The 22220-nt window shown below is 39.3% G+C and overlaps 1 protein-coding gene across 4 annotated transcripts in view; it reads left to right on the top strand.

The window, feature by feature from the left end:
* Positions 1 to 10510: 10510 nt before the first annotated feature.
* ANKRD17 (ankyrin repeat domain 17) overlaps positions 10511 to 22220 on the top strand; it is a 163186-nt gene continuing 151476 nt past the window's right edge. For 3 of the 4 annotated variants that reach the window (XM_014847237.3, XM_014847239.3, XM_014847240.3), the window contains exon 1: positions 10539 to 11113. In XM_014847237.3, coding sequence (XP_014702723.2) covers positions 10685 to 11113 — 429 coding nt within the window. In that variant the 5' untranslated portion in view covers positions 10539 to 10684. Of the gene's footprint in view, positions 11114 to 22220 lie in introns of all 4 variants that reach the window. The other variant, XM_014847236.3, reaches the window with a different exon arrangement.

Here is a 22220-nt window from a genome sequence, read left to right on the forward strand (position 1 = left end):
ATGACCCAATACCATTTAATTGATTTTGAATTATGCAGCAACTGTGTTCTACTAAAGTGGCCAGTAGTTAATTACTATTTGTGTTAGATTGTTATCCCCCTGCCCCTCAGCCTAACTATTTCTTTCTTGGCTCTGCTTCCAGAGCAGTAGACTAAGAAAATTATAAATTCTAAAAAAGGGTGATCACAGGGTGAAGGAGATCTCAAAATCGTGTCATATTAGGAGTGACCAAAAAAGAAGGAAAGAGGAAGACTAGAGTCATTGGATGGATAGCAACTAGAGGAAGGCAGATTTCATCTCAATATCTGTCTCAGGATCCTTAGCATAGTCCACAAGGCCCTGAATGATCTGGCTTCTGCTAACTTCTCCACCTTCATCTCGCAAACACTATTCCACTCACTTTCTGTGTTTCAGTCCTTTTGACACAATTTGATATCTCTCTTTTCAAGACTTTTGCATATATAGTCCTTTGGCCAGGAATATTCTCTATTTTTTTTTTTTTTTTTTTTTTTTGCCTAAGTAGTTCCTACTATAGACCTCAGTTCAAATATTACTTCCTCAGGAAAACTCCATCCCGCAAACAAAACAAGAGTCCCGAGGCCAGGTTTCCCTTGTAGCAGTTATTTCATTTGCATGTCTCTCACACTAGACGATAGGTTTGAAGCTATAAGGGACCATGTTTGTGTTGCTCACCATTTTCTTGCCTAACACAGCGCCTGGTACATTGTAGGTAGGCAACAAATACTAGGTGAATGAATGAAAATATATTCTTATGTTGGCTAACTTGTCCATTTTCAACTCAAACACCAACGTAAAAAAAAAAACAAAACCACACACAAAACAGCAACAACAAAATAAAAACAGGTAGGTGACAAAAATGAGGGAATACTGAGCATAACATAATAGGAATTTTTGGAAACTGCGAGGAATTGAAGAGAGCATATCTGGTGTAAAGGCATTCAAAATTGAAACAACTTTGAAATGCTATGATGAACAACTATAGCATGTCCATATACCAGTTTTGGTTATAGGCTGCCAGTTTACAATGTTTGTCTTAAATAAATTGATATATCCCTTATCTATTTAATATGAGTGATATTATCAAGGACATTTAATTTAAGGACGAAAATATGCTCACATATATTATTTTTTCCTTTAAAAAGCATACTATAAAGCAGCAGCAGACGTCTCATTTTATTTAAAAATACACATAGAGTCCCAAAGTCTAGCATAGACTCTGGTACAAAGTAGGCACTCAAGACATTTATTTACTGCTTTAAAGCAAAATACAAATTGGCTGAATTAATTTATTGAGAACCGTGTTGGTCAGTCTAAAACGAAAAGAAAGCATCCAGTGTTACTTAGGTCTATTGGGAGAAGAAAAGCTTGATGGTTTGTACAATTAAATGTGGGGGGAAAAAAAACAATGAAAAAACAATGAAAAAGTAAAACAATTCCAGAAAAAGAATAAACCTGCTGCCAACTTGGCAAAGTGAACTACAGGAAGCTAGAAATACTTGTTTCCTTTCCCACTTCTCCAATAGTTTCCAAACTTCTTTTTATAAAATATAAAACTTCCTTTTATAAAATAATGTAATTGTGATTTTGCTTATTAAAGATGGAAACTAGAGAAAAAAATACACATAGAAAACACTGAGGGGCCGGCTCCGTGGCCGAGTGGTTAAATTCCTGTGCTCCACTGCAGCAGCCCAGGGTTTGGATCCGGGGCGCAGACATGGCACCGCTCGTCAGGCCATGTTGAGGCAGCGCCCCACATACCACAACTAGAAGGACCTGCAGCTAAGATATACAACTGTGTACAGGGGAGCTTTGGGGAGATAAAGCAGAAAAAAAAAAAAAAAAAAAAAGATTGGCAACAGTTGTTAGCCCAGGTGCTAATCCTTAAAAAAAAAAAAAAAAAGAAAACACTGAAAAGGTTTGCACTAAAATGCATCAGTGGCTATCTCTAGCTGATGGAATTATGTTCCTCTTTGTGTGCTTTTCTATATTTTCTTAGTGTTCTACAATGAATATGTATTGTTTTTGTATTCCAAAATAAACTGTTTTTACAAGGTAGAGAAGTAACTCAGGTGGCAATGTGGTGGAAAAACGGAGTACAGTAGAATCAGGGGCACGAAAACTAATAGACTATTCCAATGGTATGAGTGAAAGATGGTACAAGCCAAATTAAGGCAGTGGTGGCGAGGACAAAGAAAGTAATTAGGGCCGGCCCGGTGCTGCAGCGGTTAAGTGCACACGTTCTGCTTTGGTGGCCTGGGGTTTGCGGGTTTGAATCCCAGGTGTGGACATGGCACCACTTGGCAAACCATGCTATGGTAGGCGTCCCACATACAAAGTAGAGGAAGATGGGCACAGATGTTAGCTCAGGGCCAGCCTTCCTCAGCAAAAAAAAAGGGCAGGATTGGCAGCAGATGTTAGCTCAGGGCTAATCTTCCTCAGGGGAAAAAAAAAGTAATTAGATACAAGGACATAGAACGAACAGGGTTTGGTAATCTTGGATGTTTAGGCTGAAGATACAGTTACGGGAACATTAGCTTAAACATGGTAATTCCATTGGTACCCTGGATCTATATGGGTTGGAGATAAGGGTTATGAATTCATTAGACTTAAACATGGTAACTGAAATTGTGAAACTAAATGAGATTCCTTAGGGAGAGTACATAAAATAGAAATAGGGCAATGGCCTGAATCATGGGGAACTCTTAATACTTAAGAGCCAGATAGAAGAAAGGCCTATAAATACTAAGTAGGATTGATTAGATAGATAAAGCAACTAGGAAGCTATCATGGAAACTAAAAACAGTGGGTTTCAAGCAGGAATTGCTCAAGGATGCTAGGAGAGAAAACATCTTGCTTGCTTCTGATGTTTGCTTCCTGTGAAAGGACCTCAACAGTTCCAGGTCTTTCTCTATGCTTAGGGAGATTGAGTGATTTATATGATTAGTAAATTTGTGAGGAATGTTTGACTTAGCTTTGTCTGCCAACCTCCAAGAGGAGGTTGTCCAGAGGCCGAATTCTCATTTGATCCTCTATGCTGTCCTTGTCAAGCATTGCTAGGAACTGGAGGTATACAGCTCCTAATTCTGGGGATCAGTTGCCAAGTCTATTTGGTTTTCACACCAAGTAACATTAACCAACTGTTTTATCAGTGATAAAGTGATATTTTGGCCCCTATTTCTATCCTTTATTTCTCATATTGTTCAGGCTGGGCAAGAGGGAAACTGTTTTATTGGGGCCCCCTTGGAAACTGCAACAATTGATGCCTAATTCCACAAGGGTCAGGTAAGGTAGGGGCTGAAAAGAGGCTAGACTTTGGCGAGTGGCAAGTAATCTTAAATCACTATCTTCCTTAATAAAGTCAAACACAGTTTCTCCAAGGAAGGCAACTGAAGGAATGTCTCCATGGTGGTGTTGGTGGGACAACTATAACTACTGCTTCAGTCTTTGTTCTGTAAGATTCTCTAAAAATGTGACTATGCCACCCAGATGGCTATATTAGTCAGGACTACTGTAGTTGCAAAAGAATAAAATTTACCTTAAAATAGCTTAAACGAGGGTGGCAGGGGTTGGTGGCAGAAAAGGCAGAACTTAGTGGCCACTTAATTATGAAAGACAATGGGTGATTATATGATCCCGGATTTCAAATGATATCATCTGGACTCTACTTTCTATTGCTCGTATTTGTCTTCTTCTGGTTTCGTTACATAGTAAGATAGTCTTGCTCCATGGTGGGTCAAAGATGGTCAGCAGCAGCTCTGGCCTCAGTAAAATTTTTCCTAGATGACTAGAAAGATTGGCTTGGCTCACGTCCTATCTTTATGGCAGGGGAAAAAAAAGTCACATCATTGAAAGCTTTATCAGGTAGACGAAAGGTATTTCCTGAAAAGACGGACAGGCAAAAAGCAAGTGTTGTCTACTGCACTCCACCCCTTGGCTACCCAGCATCTATAATTGTGCTTCTTTCACTACATACAATTTTAAAAATGCCCTAGCTTAAGATAATGTAATTAGGTTGCCCATGGGTAATACTTCCCTCCCCAATGGTACGCATGCCAAAGTCTTATCTAATTATTGATTCTTGCATGAAAACCAAGAGTTCTGGATGAGGTGCTTTTCATTTGGCCAGATCTGGATGCAGCTCTTCATGGTACAGCATGATAAAGATAATTTTATTAGATATTGGTATATACTTAATAAGGAGAATAAGTGATTAAGGGTACCCTAATTAGCTAGTAGATGAACTTCTTGGTCAGTTAATACAGTGGTCTTGAGTTTGTTCCTTGGAAGACACTTCCTTATCCCTTGCTACACATGAGGGTATTGGAATTAAGCAATTGTAGGCCTTTGTTTGCAGGGCTTGGTGTTATTGTCAATACAATTCTCTTAGGATCTTAGTTGGCTGTTGGTCACTTTGCTTTTGGTAACTCTGTGGTTTAGAAACCAAAAACAGAGATGGTGTGTAAATCTGTTTTCTGTCCCTTACCAATGGGTTGCAAGACTGGCATGCAATGTCTACCCTACAGCCAACTAAACTTAATTACATATTTCTATAATACCTATCCTCCAGCCAACTAAACTAAGTATTTCTATTTTGGCCTTTGCATCCAAAATTATAAGCTGAGGCAGGAGCTTAGGAAGAATGCAGCTAGGTTTTATGTCTGTCTCCTTGCCCCCATGTTGCAGCTCAGCGAATGGCTCCTTGCAATAGGACTAATTTGTCAAGCTCTGTCAGACAGGATATATACAGCAAGAGATGCATGAGGTGATCAAGGATACTGTGTTTTCAACTTCCTACCTTTGTCTGCACTAACTTAAGCTCAGAAAAGAAAATGTGGGTTTCCCAAACCTGCAAGATGCAGGTTCATTTTGATTCTCAGCCACATGGTTTACTGACTACAAGCAGAAAAGAGGTATCTTAGAAATACACCCTCTCTCCTCGGCATTCAGATAGCTAGCTTAAAATGAAGTGCATCCCTTACTTGTAGGACCTCAATAATGGCCACACTCCAAAAATTGTGACATTTTTCCACCAATTTCCCTAAAATTTCAATCATAGTATAGACATTGTCTAAGTCCTAAAATACAAAAGGTTACTTGCTTGCTACAACATAGTAAGTAATGCCAAAGCTCCTAGCTAAAGCCAAGGAATCTTTATTACTGTGCATCCCACCTAGACCCAGCAGTTTTACATTTCAGAGTGTGTCATTTGTTGACACTAGGACTATTTTACTTATTAGTCAGGAATAGAAACCCAAACCTGGCCATATCAAGATTTCTTATTCTCCTCTAGTTTAACAGTCCATTTTCAATTTCATATCAATTGTGGACTCAACTTCAGGGAATTCAAAAGTTTAAGGTATTATTAGGCTGTTTTCTTCTAAGATTTTATCTGGTTGCAGGATCTAAGTTCTTCACCATCATGGCATTTGCAGAGGGGCAAGTGGACTTCTTGTTGTCTAAACCTATTGCTGAAAGGTCCACTGTTGATACAACTTGCAATCTATTCTCTCAAAGTGTGATTGCTTTCCCTCGCCCTTATTCCAGAACTTATGGATCTCAGTGTCTTCTCAATAGGACCCTCCATGGATTCACACCATAGCCTCTGCTATGAGTTTGCCTCACCCTGCCCTGTGGCAAGCCTGTGGAACGCAATTGGGTTCTCACCAAATTTACATTCTGTATCTCCTTTTCAGTCCACTGTAGTCCAGCAAGATGCAGGAGGGGGAGTGGTTATCAATGCTGCCTAGTCCTCTCTGCTTAAACATATTATGCTGCCATTTCATTGTAGTTGCCTATGTTGGGCAAACTTCCAGGTGTGAAGCAGGGCACAAGCCACAAGCTCCCTATTTTTGAATTCCCAAGTCTTCCTTGCAGTCTTCCCTTACTCATTGGGGTTTCAACCCTGAGGAGAGAGCCAGGCAATACGTGTCTCAATTCATGCGCTCTTTCCCCTCTTGCAATACTATTGAGATTGCCTCTATTTTCTTCTAATGATTTAATTCTCAGGTAGGTTTGCTCTACTTGGTGACCAAAGGCCATAGGTAGTTTAAGTCGCTACTTAATTTCAGAGTTAGGTGCCTTTCTCAATAGTGCTAGCCAAAATGGTGAGAATGTCTGACTGGCTTCATATTGTTAATCTGCCCATGCCTGAACCAATCAATATGCCTGAGGAATAGGGGAACTTTGGCTGGCCTGACTCATGGGCCCATACCTGTGGTATGACAGTTAGGACTAGGTAATGGATGGTTGCACTTGGGGAAAAAAGGGTAGGTCTATACTAGTTAGGATAAACTCTCAAACCTCAGTGGCTTAATACAAAAGAATGGATGTGAACTCTAACACAAGTATTCTTAATAGGCAGAGAGCTAACCTCCAAGTGAAGATTCAGGAAAACAGAGTCCTTCTATGTTGTGGTGTCACCATTTTCAGCACATGGCTTCCAACGCAAATGTGCCCATCTGCCTCAAGTAGACAGGGAATGAGGAGATCTTGGAGGACTGGTCATGTGTTTTTACGGAGCAGAGCTGCAATAAGAGCACATCACTTCTACTTTATTCCACTAGTTAGAACCTAATTGGCACATCTAACTGGTAAACCTAATTGTAAGTGAGGCTGGGAAATATAACCTTACTGTGTGCCCAGAAAAAGAATCTAGTGTCGGCAACAGTCCACTATTCTGATCACTAAATATCTATTTTACCTCTCTTCCCACACGTAGAACATATCCTATCCCAATGGAAAAAACCTAAAGTTCTATCCAGTCAGTAGGTCAGGCTCAAAGCCTAGGTTTTTAGGAAATGCAGTCCTCTTCACTGGGTCCAGATGTATCCTATGAACTAAAAACACAGGTTATTTCTAATATCACCTCATGTCCCAGCAACCCAATTTACAGTGGTAGATCAGGGACAGGTAACTACAATAGGCTTTCATTAGGAATGGAAAAAAATACGAGACACTAGGCAATATGGATGCTTAATGATGACATCCTGCACAGGCATTTCTGATCCATCTCCCCTGGGAGTGGAGGAAGTTTTGATGAGACTCCACTAGTCTTTGAGAGGAACCCCCTTGCTCTCTGTCTTCTGCATGAGCCCTTACACTAGCTTCTGACATGTTCTTTGTCCACCATTCTCCATGGCCACATCCTATGTGGGTATTGGGGAGCCCTTTATACCCTATTTCCTACTTATACAAGTTTGGAGTTGAACAGTTGCCTTACTGTTTTCACATCTGAGCAACATTTGAACCAGGTTCATGATTTGATTAGTGATAAAATTCCTTCAAAAGTTTAGTCTTATGATCTATTTGCTTCCAGTAACCACACCCGAATTTCTTTCTTACGTAATTCTCAAACCTGATTTACGTCTTTGCTTCCTTGCGTTCACGTCTGTTTCTCTAGAACTTCATCCCAGCCACCTTGAGGCCATCTACAATAATGGCTTTGGATGGGAGGGCCAAAGCCTTGATCTAATCTTTGTTCCTGGACTAAATCTTAAGGGAACGTACTCAAGGCCTCTTCCAGTTTCATTTTTTACCATTCAAGGTCCAGAAAAAGTCAGCTTTTCCAATCCTTCCAAATATTCCTATTACTTCCATTTCTGCAATTATTTCTGCAATATAAAGAGCTTACCTCTTAGTAAAACTTTGCTAAAAATAAAATGTAAAATTCAACATACACTATTACTTTTATTCTTTAGAGCTATTTCCTCTGGAACCACCATCTCAATAGATAGGTGATACGCTTTTCAATTATCATGGGAGACAGTTTTGCCACCGTAAAACATGGGTCTCTTTCCAGCCTCTGGTATTAGTTTCTCCAACATCTGCTGCATCATCACTAAGTCAAAAAACCCATAATTGAGGGTACTGTCTTAGCAGCACTCTACTTCCAGTACTGGATTAGTTACGGTCATTTTAACTCTTGTAACATATAAATTCTCAAATGTCAATTTTCTCTCTTACAAAGAAGTCCCAAAAGGAGTTTTTCTAATTTGGAGGCGTTTGCCTTCCAAGTAGTGATTTAACCCACTCATGTTCCTTGTCTCTTCTGGCTCTGGCATCTCCAACATATAGTTTTCAGTGTCACTATACTCACTAGCTTCAAGCTGATAGAGAAAGAGTAAGGGAAGATGGGAGGACTTCATTAAGCCTGGAAATGTGCGTATCACTTCCATTCACATTTCACTGGCAATAAGTCAATTACATGGACACACTAACTACAAAGGAAACTGGAAGACTTAGTTTACCTGTATTTTCTGGAAGAAGAAATAAGTTTCATGAATGGCTAGTCAAGTCTCTGCCACAAAGTTCTAAAAGGAAAAAAATGCTAGACAAAAATAACAGAAAGTCACTCTGTCCATTCTAACAGGTTTGACCTTATCCTACTAGTCCCAACAAAATAATCACTTCAGTACTATATAAAAGAGTAAGAATTCATTTTTTTCCAAGTAATGGGATTACTTTAAAGAGAGTATTTTTGATAGTACAATTGGTATAGAAGTTAGATTGCAGAGGGTTAGTGAGTGAATTTCAGGTAACAAAGAGACACTGACTGTAGAATATTCTTTAAAGCTTGACCTGGAAGGACGGGAAAGAGAGTGAGAGCTACAGAAGGATAAGCTAAGGAACCAGAAATGCGGGAGACTGAAGACAGAAAAGATAATAAATGGAAGAGAAAAAGGGGACCGGAAGTTGAGTACAGATGGATAATTAGGCTTATAAGAGCAAGGAGAGTCTCATTCTTCTGATACTGGAGAAAACGAAAGATCCATAAGTATCTAAGTTTCTACCATTTGGAAAATTGAAGGAGTTTGTGCCTAATGGCATCAATCTTCTTGTGAATGAAGTTTGAAGTAAAGTCATATAATGAAATGTGGCTGAGGTTTAAAGACTGCAAAAAGTATTCTGGTGGGAAGGGAAAAAGGTGCTGAAGGATATCAAAAGAAGGAGGGAAGAATCCAGCTGAGGTTACAGAACCTAAATCTCTAGTGGTAAGATACACAATGTAGTGTACTGCTCTGCATAGGCACTGAGCAACCAATAAAAGACAGGAACAGGCAGATGGTTGGCACTTTGTATATCTATTTACTATAGCACTTATTACACTGAAGAGCCCTTGGAAGCAGGGACTTTGATTTCATAAACAATGCACACAGTAGGCGCATATGAATTTTTGCTTTAATGAATTGATTCAGTCATTGCCAATTCTGCCATAGTACTCTCTCGAGTACTGGCAACTGCCCACATTTCATATGGTATGCCAATACTAAAAAGAAAAAAAAAAACGCTAAAAAAATTCAGGCACACGCAGCTAAACTTAGCAGTCTTAAAAAGGCAACTCTGTCAGCTGAGACATACTTTTTTATCTTGTGTCAGTACATCTGCCTTCGATGTTTGCTTTATTTTCCTTATGCCACTGTGCTCTTATTGGACCAGAAAGGATAATTCTGAGTTCAATAAGCTACGCTATTTCAAAAGTCCTGGAAGTTCTTCACACACCTACACCTTCACAACCCTCGCGCATCACAATATTCCAAGAGATGCAGAGATAAGGATGATTATTTATGATGCTCACTTCATAGACAAAAGCTGAGTCGGTGAGGGGTGGAAGAACTAAATCAGGGTCATTCAGTGAATGGTCTACAAACTCTGGCACAGATCCTGCTTCCTTCTCTTGTCTTCTCCACTTTGGAAACTTTAGAGATGGTGTGATCTCAGAAATCACCTAATCGAACTTCTTTATATTACACAAGTGCGAACTCAGTGATCAGGAAGCCTATGACCCAAGACTTAGGCAAAGAGGGCTCCTTCCCCCATACGACGCCACCTCTCAAGATCCAAAGCCCTAACTCACGATTCGCCGGTGCAAAAAATTGCCAGGAATAAAACTACGTGCAACAGTCCGCAACGAGGCCCCACCTCCCGGATCTGGCGGTCCCGGCCTCCAGCTACCCAAGCGTGCGGACCGCGCTCCCGCCCCGCCTTCCCCGCCGGCGGGGGCCGCTCCATGCCAGCCCGCCCGCCCCGTGCCCCGCGCCCCGCGCCCCGCAGCACCGCCCGCTCGCCCTCGCGGCCCGGCCCAGGCCCTCCAAGTCTCACTTTCGTCTTTCGGCCACCCGCGCGCCACCGCTCGGGCGACGGCTGATGGCGTCACTTGCACTTCCGCCTGCGGCTGCGTTCTAGTCACAAGCAAGGAAGGAAGAAGGGAGGGCTGAAGGGCTGCGTGTGGGGGAAATAGCGAGGAAAGAGAAGCAATCCGGGCGCTCGCGGGCGCTCCGGCAGTCGCCGCGGCTGTCCTCTGTCCCCGCCGTCCCCCCATCGGAAGTCGCCCTAGACACACTCCCCCCCGCTGCTTCGTCGTCTCGGCTCCTCTGGGTATCCCGACACCCGGGTCTCCCTCTAAGCCTCGCCACCCCCCCGCCCCCGCCCTCTCCCTCACACTCCCTCCCTCCCTCCCTCCCATCGTCAGGCTCCCCGCCCTTAGTATCGCGAGACGAGGTGAGAGCTGGCGGAGCGGCGGCGGCGGCGGCGGCAGTAGAGGTGACCGAGGCGGTGGCGGTGGAGGCGGCACCGAGCGCTGTGTCGGCCCCGGTGCGGCCGAAGTCGCGGTAGAGCGTAGCCCCCACGCCCCTCCCCCGTCCGCGCCCTCCCTCTTTCCCTGGGGATGGAGAAGGCGACGGTTCCGGTGGCGGCGGCGGCGGTGGCGGCGGCGGCGGCGGCAGCAGCAGCTGAGGGAGAAGGGAGCCCCCCGGCGGTGGCGGCTGTGGCGGGCCCCCCCGCGGCGGCGGCGGAGGTCGGCGGCGGCGCTGGCGGCGGCAGCGGGGCTCGCTCGGCCTCGTCTCCTCGTGGGATGGTGCGAGTCTGCGACCTGCTCCTAAAGAAAAAGCCGCCGCCGCAGCAGCAGCAGCACCATAAGGCCAAGCGTAACCGGACTTGCCGACCCCCCAGTAGCAGCGAAAGCAGCAGCGACAGCGACAACAGCGGCGGCGGTGGAGGCGGCGGAGGCGGAGGAGGTGGCGGCGGCGGCACCAGCAGCAACAACAGCGAGGAAGAGGAGGAGGACGACGACGACGAGGAAGAGGAGGTTTCTGAGGCAAGGGCCTGGTTTCAAAGGAAGGAGGGAGGAAGGGATTGTAAAGGGCAGGGGCCGAAGGTGGGAGGGGACTTGCGGTGGGACAGATTCCTGTGGGTTGATCTATCTTAGGGGCCAGGCTTTCCTCTGCCCTCTTTCTTTCCCCGGCCTCAATCGTGAGGTGTGGGCATGTGGGGGAGGGTAGCTGACACGTGGGGGTGGGAGGACCACAGAGTTGGTGAACAGCACGTTACCGGGCATGGTTCACATGGTTAAGGATGGAGGGAATTGGTTAGATCTTCTATTCGCACTCCCGGCGGGGTCTGCCTGGGGCCAGTAGGGCCATCTTATTTCTGGGGCGGGGGCGGGACCAAAGCGGGAGGGGTAAGATAATAGGTAGATGAGTCTCTTGGGGAAAGACTGGGAGGTTGGTAAATTTCTCCCGCTGGTGAGCTGGAGGAGAGCAGTTTTGAGGGAAGGTTGTAATGGACTCAGAGCTAAGTATCTGTGTATGAGAGAGACACGTGAGAAGCTGTACTTTTCCATAGTGTTCTGCTGCAGGTTTTTTTCATAACTATTGTGGTTGCTGAAGTAACCTTCACTTCCTCGATCTCTCCAGGATTTTGAATGAACTCATCTTACGTCCGTGTCCGTGTACATTTATGTATAACTCAGTGGGATGAAAATATATTTGATCCTTACACGTACATTCATATACATCTTCAAGTGCTTCCTTAGTTAGGAAGAATTAAGTTAGGTCCTGTTGTTTTCCAGATAATATGTGGCGGCTAAAGAGTCTGAGCCAGGCTTGGTTGTGGTGAGTTGGGATAGGAAGGGCCTCTTGGTTTGTCCTAGTGATCTGGTTTCATAATAACTGTTTATAATTTTTCCTGGGTCCACAGACAGGCGGCGTTGCAGGACCTTATTCTTCAAAGAAGGCCATATAATCCTAAAGCTCGGTAAAAAATACCATACTGACAACAAAGTAAGAGTTAGCCCTCCTAGTTCTATCACCTCTTTTGTAACTCTCTTGTCCACTCCCTGAAATGGAAGCTAGAAAATCTTGATCTGGAGAAAGAAGTTGTAACTTAAGGCAGCAGAAGGAAAACAGCTTTAAAGGCTGATTATAAATTTAGTTATAAGAGGGAACAACTGAATTATCTAGAAGTCCCTCTTGCCGTTTATTCTCTTCCACAAACACAGAGCTTGTCTTGGTGCAAGATGGATGTTTTGAAAATTGCGTTATTGGATGTTGTGATCTGTTCAAATAGAGAAATACATTTTAAAGAGTTTGAGCCTTATGTATTAGTAAAAGACCAGATTCTCTTTTGCCTCAGACAGGATGAAGTTAGATAGGTAGAGAAGTAGTGTAAATCTCTATACCAAAAAGACAGACATTCCCTGCTATTCCATTTAGCCTGTTGAATTCTAGGATAAGTTTGTATTGATAGATTTTGTATTGATCTAGTTGGATATTTAAGGACAATGTGTTGCTCAGGCTGCATTTGAAACAAGTGAAGGATGTGACTGGATCCTTATTTCTAATAAAATCTATTGTGACAGAATCATTCAATTGTATTATTCTTTGTAGAGATGAGAAACATTTTAGAGATAATCTAGTCCAACCCTTTTATTTTAAAAATGAGAAAAACAAGGCTTAGAGGAAACTGGTTGTGGATAGTAGCAAAAGTAGAAATCAAAGTTTTTAGCAGTTCAGACCAGGACACTTTTTGTGACAATTTCCTTGTATCCCCCTTCTGACCTCTTTCAGAAAATAGGCAGTGAATTGCAAGGTAACACAATCATGCAGCAAATAATGGGCAAAATATCAGTATTTTATTTTTTTAAATTCTCCAGTAACACAATAACAAGTTGAGTGCAGTACTTACTGGAATATTATGCTGTAAACTTTACATATCTAGGTAGTTTTGTCCATTGGAATTTGACCTAATAAGCAAAACTTTTAGTATTTCCTACATCATGTAGAATAGCCTTAAGTTTGTAGGTGTGTTAATTTTGTGAGTCAGGTTTGTTTTCCTTGGAAAATATGGATGGTATATGTTGACTTCAATCAACTAGGGAAGTGTTTCTTTGTTTTGAGTGTGCTTTATTCTGTCTTCTGCATAGTGGTGTAAACAATGGGTTTGTCATTTGTTATGAAGATGAGTCAGGAGAAGTAAGTATAAGAAGGTACAGCCATTAAAAATAAATCTATACGAGTACATGATGGGGGATGAGCAGACAGAAAGGACTACAATACCTGCCTCCATCCTTGACCAAAATAAATAAATAAACCTCACAGTCACTGTACACCAAAAGCCAAATGGATGAGTTGTGCAGTTTTTCATTTCATTACCATTTTATTGATACGTCACCAGAAGTTTAACTTTGTAGAGCTAGGAAATCTTGTGGCTAATACTCATTGTATATAAGTCCTTTTTCTCATTCATTCTGTTGTTGCTTACACAGTGAAGAATGTGGGTAACATGATCCTTGAGATTATCCTTCCAATAAAAATCATCAAAAGGTTAAAAAAGAATATGAAATAGTGCAGTTTTGGAGTATTTAACCTAAAAAAGTGGAGGATAATATAACAAATATATGCATTCGTTATGAAGAAATGCCAGCTGGATATTTTCTATATCTGCTAAAAGAGGAAAAGTTGGAAGGAAAGGAGATTCAATTTACCTAAGAACTTTATTTGAATGTTGAAGAACAAGAATCTAATTCTTATTGAGAATTGGATTTTCTCTTCAGTATTTCAAAGTAGAATAATCTGTTTTAGATAATTTGTATAACTTCAGGTATACCTGGAAACAAAGATATAAGACCAAGAGCTTTCCCCTTCCCTCTCCCACCTCCCCCCCAATTTGACACAAAAACTTAGATCAAAAATTGGAAAATGTTTACTTTTCTTGGCTTTCAGTGGATGATTGTCCAATAAGGAAAACAGAAATGTATTTCCAACACAAAAGCTGTGATGCACTTCTTTTCAAATTAGTGGACTAAAATAAATTGCTTACTTGAATATTACATGAAAAAAATGTTGAAATTCCAAGAGTTGATATTCCATTTCAGAAATAACATTGCGTTCTCTTGAATGCATTTTTAAATGTAATTGAATGGCATCAGTGTTTTCTAAAGCAGAATTCAAAGAGGGGAAAAACTTGCTATTAAAAGTAATATTTTTGTTGAAGATGCATAAAATGCAAATGCAGTAGGAGTTGATAAGAATTCTATCTATTTTTATAGGTAGCTTGAGGCTTTAAATTTAAGGGACAAACCTAGTGAAAAAATTTTAGACAAGAGGAGCCATTAAATAAATTAGTACTGATTTATTCATTCACTTTTGAAAGGATTTTGAAAGGGAGAATCTGTTTATAGACAGGAAAGAGGGAGGACTGAGAATGAGGGAGAAAGAAAAATTATTTCAGAAGTAGATTGTGTTTCCTCAAGTTCACTTCCAAATCTTTTTTGTTTGTTTGTATTTTAATGGAAAATGCTGTCTAAGGTCCTCTGTTATTATGGTAGAATCCCAGATTAGCCCAGAGAAGCTTACTTGTTCCCCAGTTTCATCTCTTAATTGGTGAAGCAGTATTTATAAACAGGATGTTAAGATCTTTGAAGCAATGGTTCTGTCATAATTAATTGTCTTGTCTCCTATTCTGCTTAAGCACAGTACTTGATAAAAAAACATTTTCAGTGAATAACTAGTACCTAGGGAGAATCCAGAATTCATCTAGGAAACCAACCAAGAGAAGGAATAGAATTTCTTCGTCTCTTGGATCCGGGACTGCTGAACAGCTTTAGTATGGATTTCAATGTCTTTCAATTACTTAATTACTTCTCTTAGTGATGGTGATCTTCCATAGGTATTAGGGGAAAGCCAGTTAAACCTGTAGACATTGATTGTCAAGTGCCTGATAAGTACCTTAAACCTCCTAGATATATTTCCATTTTAAGAACATAATAAAAGCTGTTACTTATTCAGTGCCTACAGTATGTCAAGTCTAACATAACGGTTAAGAGCATGCACTGGAGCTTGGATTTAAATCCTTGATTTATCACTCACTATCTTTGTGGTCTTGGGCAGGTTACTTAACCTCGCTCCACCTCTGTTTCCTCATATGTAGATGGTGATAATAGTAGATTCTACCTAATAGCATTGTTACAAGAATTAAATGAGTTAATACAGTTTTCATGTATTGTCATTTTATTTTCACCATAACCCTACGAAGTCATATTTGTTTCATTATTCAGTAAATTTTTGGAGTTGCTATACATGCTGGGCATTTTGCTATACTGGCTAAGCAATGGTGAGGAAAACTGTTTTAAGATACACTGATTTACAAACGCACCAATGATTAAATAAAGGTTTGGGGGAGGTATGAGAGTAAGATTAAGTGGTAAATGGATATCCTGAACAAAGTGTATAAGTTTCAGAAGTATGCAAATGTTTGTGGTGGTGATATTCATATTCACTTTAGAGGCAAAGTTACTGGCTTAGAAGGATTTTAGGTAACTTCATCAGGGTCGCATAGCTAATAAGTGGCTGAGCGAGACTTATATACTATGTCTCTTTGATTCAAAGCCTGCTCATTCATTCACTTACTCATTCACATGCTCTCTTATGTTGTGTGATATTGAGTGCAACATCTCTGATTTTGGCATTTCAGATAATGTTAAAATGAATTCAGATGGTATAGGGGGAGATACTTTTTTGGCAGTAGGGCAACCATTGAAGACAAGTTGGCTATCCCAAGCTTTTCTTTCCTTTTCTTACTCTGAAAAACTTACTGAAAAAAGAATACAGAAAAGTACAGATAAATACATGCATATTCCCACCATCCAGAATTAACAATTGTTAAGAAAATGAAACTTTATAGTGAAAACCACTCTCTCTAGAGGCAATTTATTGCTTCTCCCTGCCTCTCAAGATTTTTACTTTTCAAGGTTATCTGCCTTTATTAAGCTAAAAAAAAATATTTTCCTTTTAAATAGGAGTTCTTAACTTGGGGTCTGGATAGGCTGTGAATACCCTGAAATTAAACACGAGATTTTGTTGAAGGTGCTTATAAGATTCCCCCCAACCTATGAGTACAAACTTTCTTAGATCCTCAGAGGTCTGTGACTACCTTCTTCCTCCCACCTTGTTTTGAAACATTGTCACTGCAGTGGCAGTGGGGAATCAGACAGGCATTTATGTGGATTGTTTAGAAACTGCATTAACTAAGGTAATTTGGTAACAAATGTGGTGTTTGTGTTGTGAAGTAGAGGGTCCAAGATTTTTCTGTTCTTTCTGGTAAACTAGCCCTATGCCTACTCTCTCTTAAATCCTTGTATTGTGCCTTTTAATTGATGAAGCAGTTTTCATCTATCCTGCTGTGGACTGTTAGATCTGAGGACAGAAACATTATCTTAAAATACATCTTTATATCTCCTGCACTGTACTGTGTGTGTCTGTACACCATTGTCTTACCTTTGCTAGGTTTTCATGAAGTCAGATCTCTGAAGTAAAAATAGTTCATAAATATTTCTTCTTTAACCACTTAACTCTGGAAATATTTGGCACCTCAAGTCTTAAGGTAACAGAACTTGGTTGCAGCTGTTTATGGTGGACCCCGTCAGATGTTTTAATTGGACTCTAATTACTCAATTTAGTCTAGTCATCATTAACCTCACCAACCTAATTGGAGTTAGTACTGTGAAACTTTTCATTGTTGAATAGTCATTAAAGCAGGGCATTTTAACTCTCAGAAATCACTACACTGCTGCTACTGGTATTCACTTATACTGTCCAGTTGACTAGGAGGTTGGTTGTCAGGTCCTTGAGGCAGTGTATTTGCCTTTATGACAGTTGTTTATTCTGTATTTTTATAAAAATAATTTAGTGGGTTAGGAAATGTGGATATAATGAGCTTCCTTATAATTTTTCCATACTTGACCATAGATGAAAAGGAATTTTCACTTCATAATGGCATGTGAATACCTGCTGATACCACTCATGTTTTTGTTAGGACCAATAGGGGGCACCAACATCTATGGTAACCTATGCCAAATCTGACTAACTTTCATCTCTTGAAAAAAGCAGATCATTAGAGAATTGAAGGTGATGTGTAAATATGAATACCCTTCTAGTCCCTGGAACCTTACCTATCTGGTAGAGTTATGCCGATCTACTTGCCACCCAGAAGCAAAATACCCTTGCTTACTTAATGGTGCTTAACTTCTCTTAACTTTTATTTTGTCTTACAACTGTTCTTATCCAGTCATGAGGGGAAGTGGAATTGTGGAGCAATATAGATATTTTATCATGATTTATAATTTGGTGTTTTAATTATTAAAAAGGGACATGTTGGGTTTTATTTTCCCCAAGATTACCATAGAACTCAAAATTAATATAGACCTAATTATTGAAAGCATAACTTAGGTTGCCTTCCGTCATCCTACAAAACTCATAAACATTACCTGATCTTTAAAAAGAATTGACTTTTTAAGTTTACTTTTGTGTGAGACTAGAAATAAAAGAAAGTCAGATAGAAAAAAATGTAAAGATCACAATACTTTAGGAATTCCTTTTGGAGCTAATATTATTTAGTGTTTTTATGAACAATTTTAATAGATGATAAAATCTCTCTCAAAGCATGCAGATAGATCACAGTGAATTGTGCTGATGGGAATGGACAAGATTCTTGAGAATAGATTAAAATGTTAAATAGGTTTTTTGAGTCATAGGTAAAAAAAAAATGTGCTTTTTTGGGTGAATGGTCTTAAACAAAGCATGCTTTTTCAGTAAAAGTTCAACATAATGTTGAACAAGATTAAATAAGATATTAGAGAAAAATCATAATTCTTAATTTAAATAAGGCTATGATACATCTGCACAAATAGATTATATATATTTCTGCCTGCTGTATCGTGAAAATGATGACTAAAACCATGGAAGATCTAAAGAGGGATAGTTTAAAAATGATTGGAGGGTTAGGGATGGAATCCATGATGAAGGAGGACTGCAGATTGTACTTAATAATACTCTTATTGCTTGTTACTTAATGTTCAGTTAATGTTCAAATTAACCAGTTACTCAAACTGAGTCATAACATGGAGAAAAATATGAGGTGCATTAGATAGTGTTATTTCAATTTTGAAAATAAGTGAACTCTTCAGTTTTCGTTTCTCCAGATTATTTGAAAGTGCAGACCAGACATGACAAATATATGAAACTAGTCTGTAGCTGTGTGTCTTTAGCAGGGCATATGCCCCTCCCAAGCTATCATTTGGTCTCATTTAATCTTTCATATTTTTTATCCCCCTTTCCCCCCAAAAAAGAAAGGAACAGAAAAGAACAAAAGAAAAGTGAAGAAGTAAAAACTTATTGTAATGTTAATTCTTGGTCTGGGTCTTTCCTCGTGGATTGTTTTTTAATTAAAGAATCTTTGATTGAAAAATATTTCAGAGAGATCTGGAAAATTTGATTTCGTCTGTTTTGAATTTGGAATCAACATTAACATGAAGTTCTATTTTTCCTTCTTTCTTATCACCCTAAATCTGAAACCTGAGGAGAAAAGGAAGTCTTCCAGTTTGTGTTACACCAGGTCTATTTCCAGTTCACTCTTTGACCCCATTATTGTGTCTTTCCTTCTCTATGCTATGTTTCCCTCTAATTTTTTATATGATGTTCATAACAAAAATAGTCATGTTGAAAAGCCTCTATTGTAGCTCTTACTACTGTGAGATGCAGTATAGGAATTCTTTTATTTGACAAACTTTTATTGAGTATCTCCTATGTGTGGCTGTTTTCAGTATATAGTAGTCTCAACCATTTCTCTCTCAGTGAATGTGAAAAAGTTAGCTATATTTAAAATGAGAGCTGTATGTATTGAGTTAAATGAGTTTATGTATGTTGTAGTAATAAAACTTTTAAACTTACGTACATACATGAAAACTTAGCACAGTGATGAAATTCTGTTATGAGTTTTAGAAGATAAGTATCACTATTAGGATGTTTTTCCAACTAAATTTATATAAGAAGCGTTATTGAGACCTAGCAAAATCACTTAGGGATTATGAGGGATTTGAAGAAACTGAAACATTCTCCTAGCTTCATAAAATTTAAGTCTTGTTGAGATAAAATTAATAATTTAAGGCTATGAAGATGATTTTAATTCTGTAAAATTATTTATTTGGGAGTCTGTGTTAGTTTTCAGTGTAACTGTGTGCCTTTAGAGTTGGTCTCATAAGGATCATTTTATTTCTGTCTTTGAATATGAGTAGGGTAGACTGAGTGTCTCTTGGAATACCGTCTGATTTGTGGTATTATGTTCTTATTTTTTTAAGATGAGGTCTGTCTGTGCTATTTTTCTAGAATGTCATTGACTCCAAAGAATCATCCATTCTGATTTTACCCTGAAGATTTTGTAGTATGAAAGAGGTAGCTATTTAAGTATACTCGTGGTTGCTGCAGGTACAGATATGTTAAAATATGAGAAACTGAGCTATGGGACAGTGTAGGGTACAGTGTTAAATATCTTTTAAGTTAGATTTTAAATATAATGTTTGTATAACTAAACATACGTATTTGTGGAAACATATTTGTAGAAAATTGGAGAAAATCAAAAGATCTAAAGAATACAAAAATCACCTATAATCCTGTTCTCCATAATTAATCATTATTATTTGAAATGGTCTTTTCATTCTTTTTATTTGGTGTGTATTAAATTATCACACAGAACAGAGCTGTCACTTAGAACGTTTGTCTGCTAAAAGTTTCATTGATGAACATTCTTAAAATATATGAATTGAAGATATGCATCTTCAGATGATTATACTTTAACTATGAAAACTAACAAAGGCATTCATACTTGTAAAAAAAGAGTCTTCTAATAAGTAAAGATTTTTATCCCACTTTTTCTTGGTAAATGCTGCTAACAGCTTGATTTATATCAAATGTTTTAGTTTCTTGGTGAGAATGAGTATGAATGAGTGACAGAGAGAAGAGAGAGAGAGTGTGTGTGTGTGTGTGTGTGTGTGTGTGTGTGTGTGAGGAGGGTGTGTGTGTCTGAGAGAGTACATTAGGATTTGCCTCACTGTTCTCATTTCTTTGTGAATGTTACATAGTATGAAGGTACATAATTTATTTGATTTTTTATGTTGGTAGACATTTACATGGTTTTCACTACATTGCTATTACACATATAATGCTGAAGTGAACATCCTTTTACAGTTATTTTTAAGTACAAAAATATTTCTTTGGGATGGATTCTTAGAAATGGAATTGCTGGGCCAGAGGTTATGCACATGTTAACTTTGGTAAATACTCCCAAGTTTCACTTTATCAACAATGTATAAGAATGCTACTGGATATGATCAATCTTCTTAGTTTAAAAAATCTGTTAACCAAAAATAGTTTTGTTTTCATTTTCTTGGTTACTGTTGACAGGGAGTAAATATTCATGTTTATTTTTCATTTGGATTCCTTTTGAAAATTTCCCGTTTTATCCTTTACTTATTATTCTATTAGAATTGTCTTTTTCTTAGTGATTTGTTGGTGCTGTTTCTATTTATGGGTATAAATCCTTTGCTGTGTTATTTGTTAACACTTATTCTGTTTACAGGATTTTCACAATGGAGAAAATTTTTATTTTTGTGAAGTAAAATGAATTATTCTTTTATGACTTGTGGAGACCTTCACCCCAGTATTTAAAAAAATTTCTTAGAAATTTTCTTTTGTTAGTTCTGTACATTGTTTTCCAAAGATACATGGATATCTTGTTGGATATAGACTTAATTATTGTGTCCATCTCTCATCTACTCTTTTCAGTAGCATTTGACCTTGTTGACCAGTCCTTGCCTCTTAAAAAATGCTACTCTCTTTGCTTATGTAACACTAACCTCTCCTGTTTCTACCTTACTGGCTCCTTTTTGCTTCCTCCTATCCCCTTTACTATACATCTTTTGATTATTTGGTACCTCATTGCTCGGTCCTGGGCCCTTTTTGATATCCGGTCTCACTGCTTAGGTGATTTTATCTCGTCTTGAGTGTTTATATATGCGTATGCTAGTGACTTTCTACTTTATATCTCCAATTTAAACCTTTCTTCTTGGGTACTACGCTGAACTTTCTGGCCCCTCAACATTTGTGCAGTCTAGGAGGTGGACTAGGAGAGGTCATTCCCACCTGAGCCTCATGGAATGGTTTCCTAAAGAAACAGTGTTTCTGTTGCTAAAGAGGTAAGATGGGAGAGTAGGAAGGGAAAAGATATTGGACATAAGACCTCCAAAGTATACCGTTAAACTTCCCACCTCTCTCCATCTTTGCTATCATCACCCTAGCCCAGGCTGTTATCTTTCTTGAACTTTCTAGTAGTCTTCTGATTTGATCTCCTAGCTCTCTTGTCTCCCCATACTTCATGCATTCTTCATGCAGCAACAAGACTAATCTTTCTGAAATGTAATCATTATTCGACTTCTCTTTGCTCGTATGGCTGTTTCTTCTTATTGTTCTAACCTCATTTTATATCGCTTTCAGTTCGTTCGCTGTTTTCTAGTCACACTGACCTTTCTGTTCTTAGAACATGCAGACTTTCTCACTTGGGGTCTTTTTATTTTCTTTCTTGGATGTTCTTCCCTTGGTGCTTTGTTTCTTCTCATCTTTTAGATTTCAACTTAGATATCATTCCCTGTCAAGGATTGTTGGAAGAAACTTCCTCCACCTACCCCTCTCCTCTTCTCCACCTTCTCTTTCAGTTTTCTGCTTGTAACTGGTAAGTTTAACTGGGGTGAGAAATAGGAGGCCCTGTTGGTCTTTAAACAAGCTTTATTGATATTAGATAATTTAGTGGACTCTTATCTGTTTATTACCACTTAGAAAGGGATTTGCAGGTGGTGGGAGTGGGGGAATTTGAGCTTTTAACATTCCCAGATTCCTAACAGCTATTTGTTTATTCCTATTCCACATCAATTTTAGTTACTGGGTTGAACCTTTTGAAATTGCTCTTTTTGTAAATCAAAAGTCATCCACTGTTTGATTTGTTATGGTTCAACCTAATATGTTAGCATCCTTTGATATCTTAGAAGACGAGTTCTCCCTCATTGATCTTCATCATGAGTTTTGGATATTATGTGTTTA

The sequence above is a fragment of the Equus asinus genome, chromosome 3 (assembly GCF_041296235.1).
Source record: "Equus asinus isolate D_3611 breed Donkey chromosome 3, EquAss-T2T_v2, whole genome shotgun sequence".
Classification (NCBI taxonomy): Eukaryota; Metazoa; Chordata; class Mammalia; order Perissodactyla; family Equidae; genus Equus; species Equus asinus.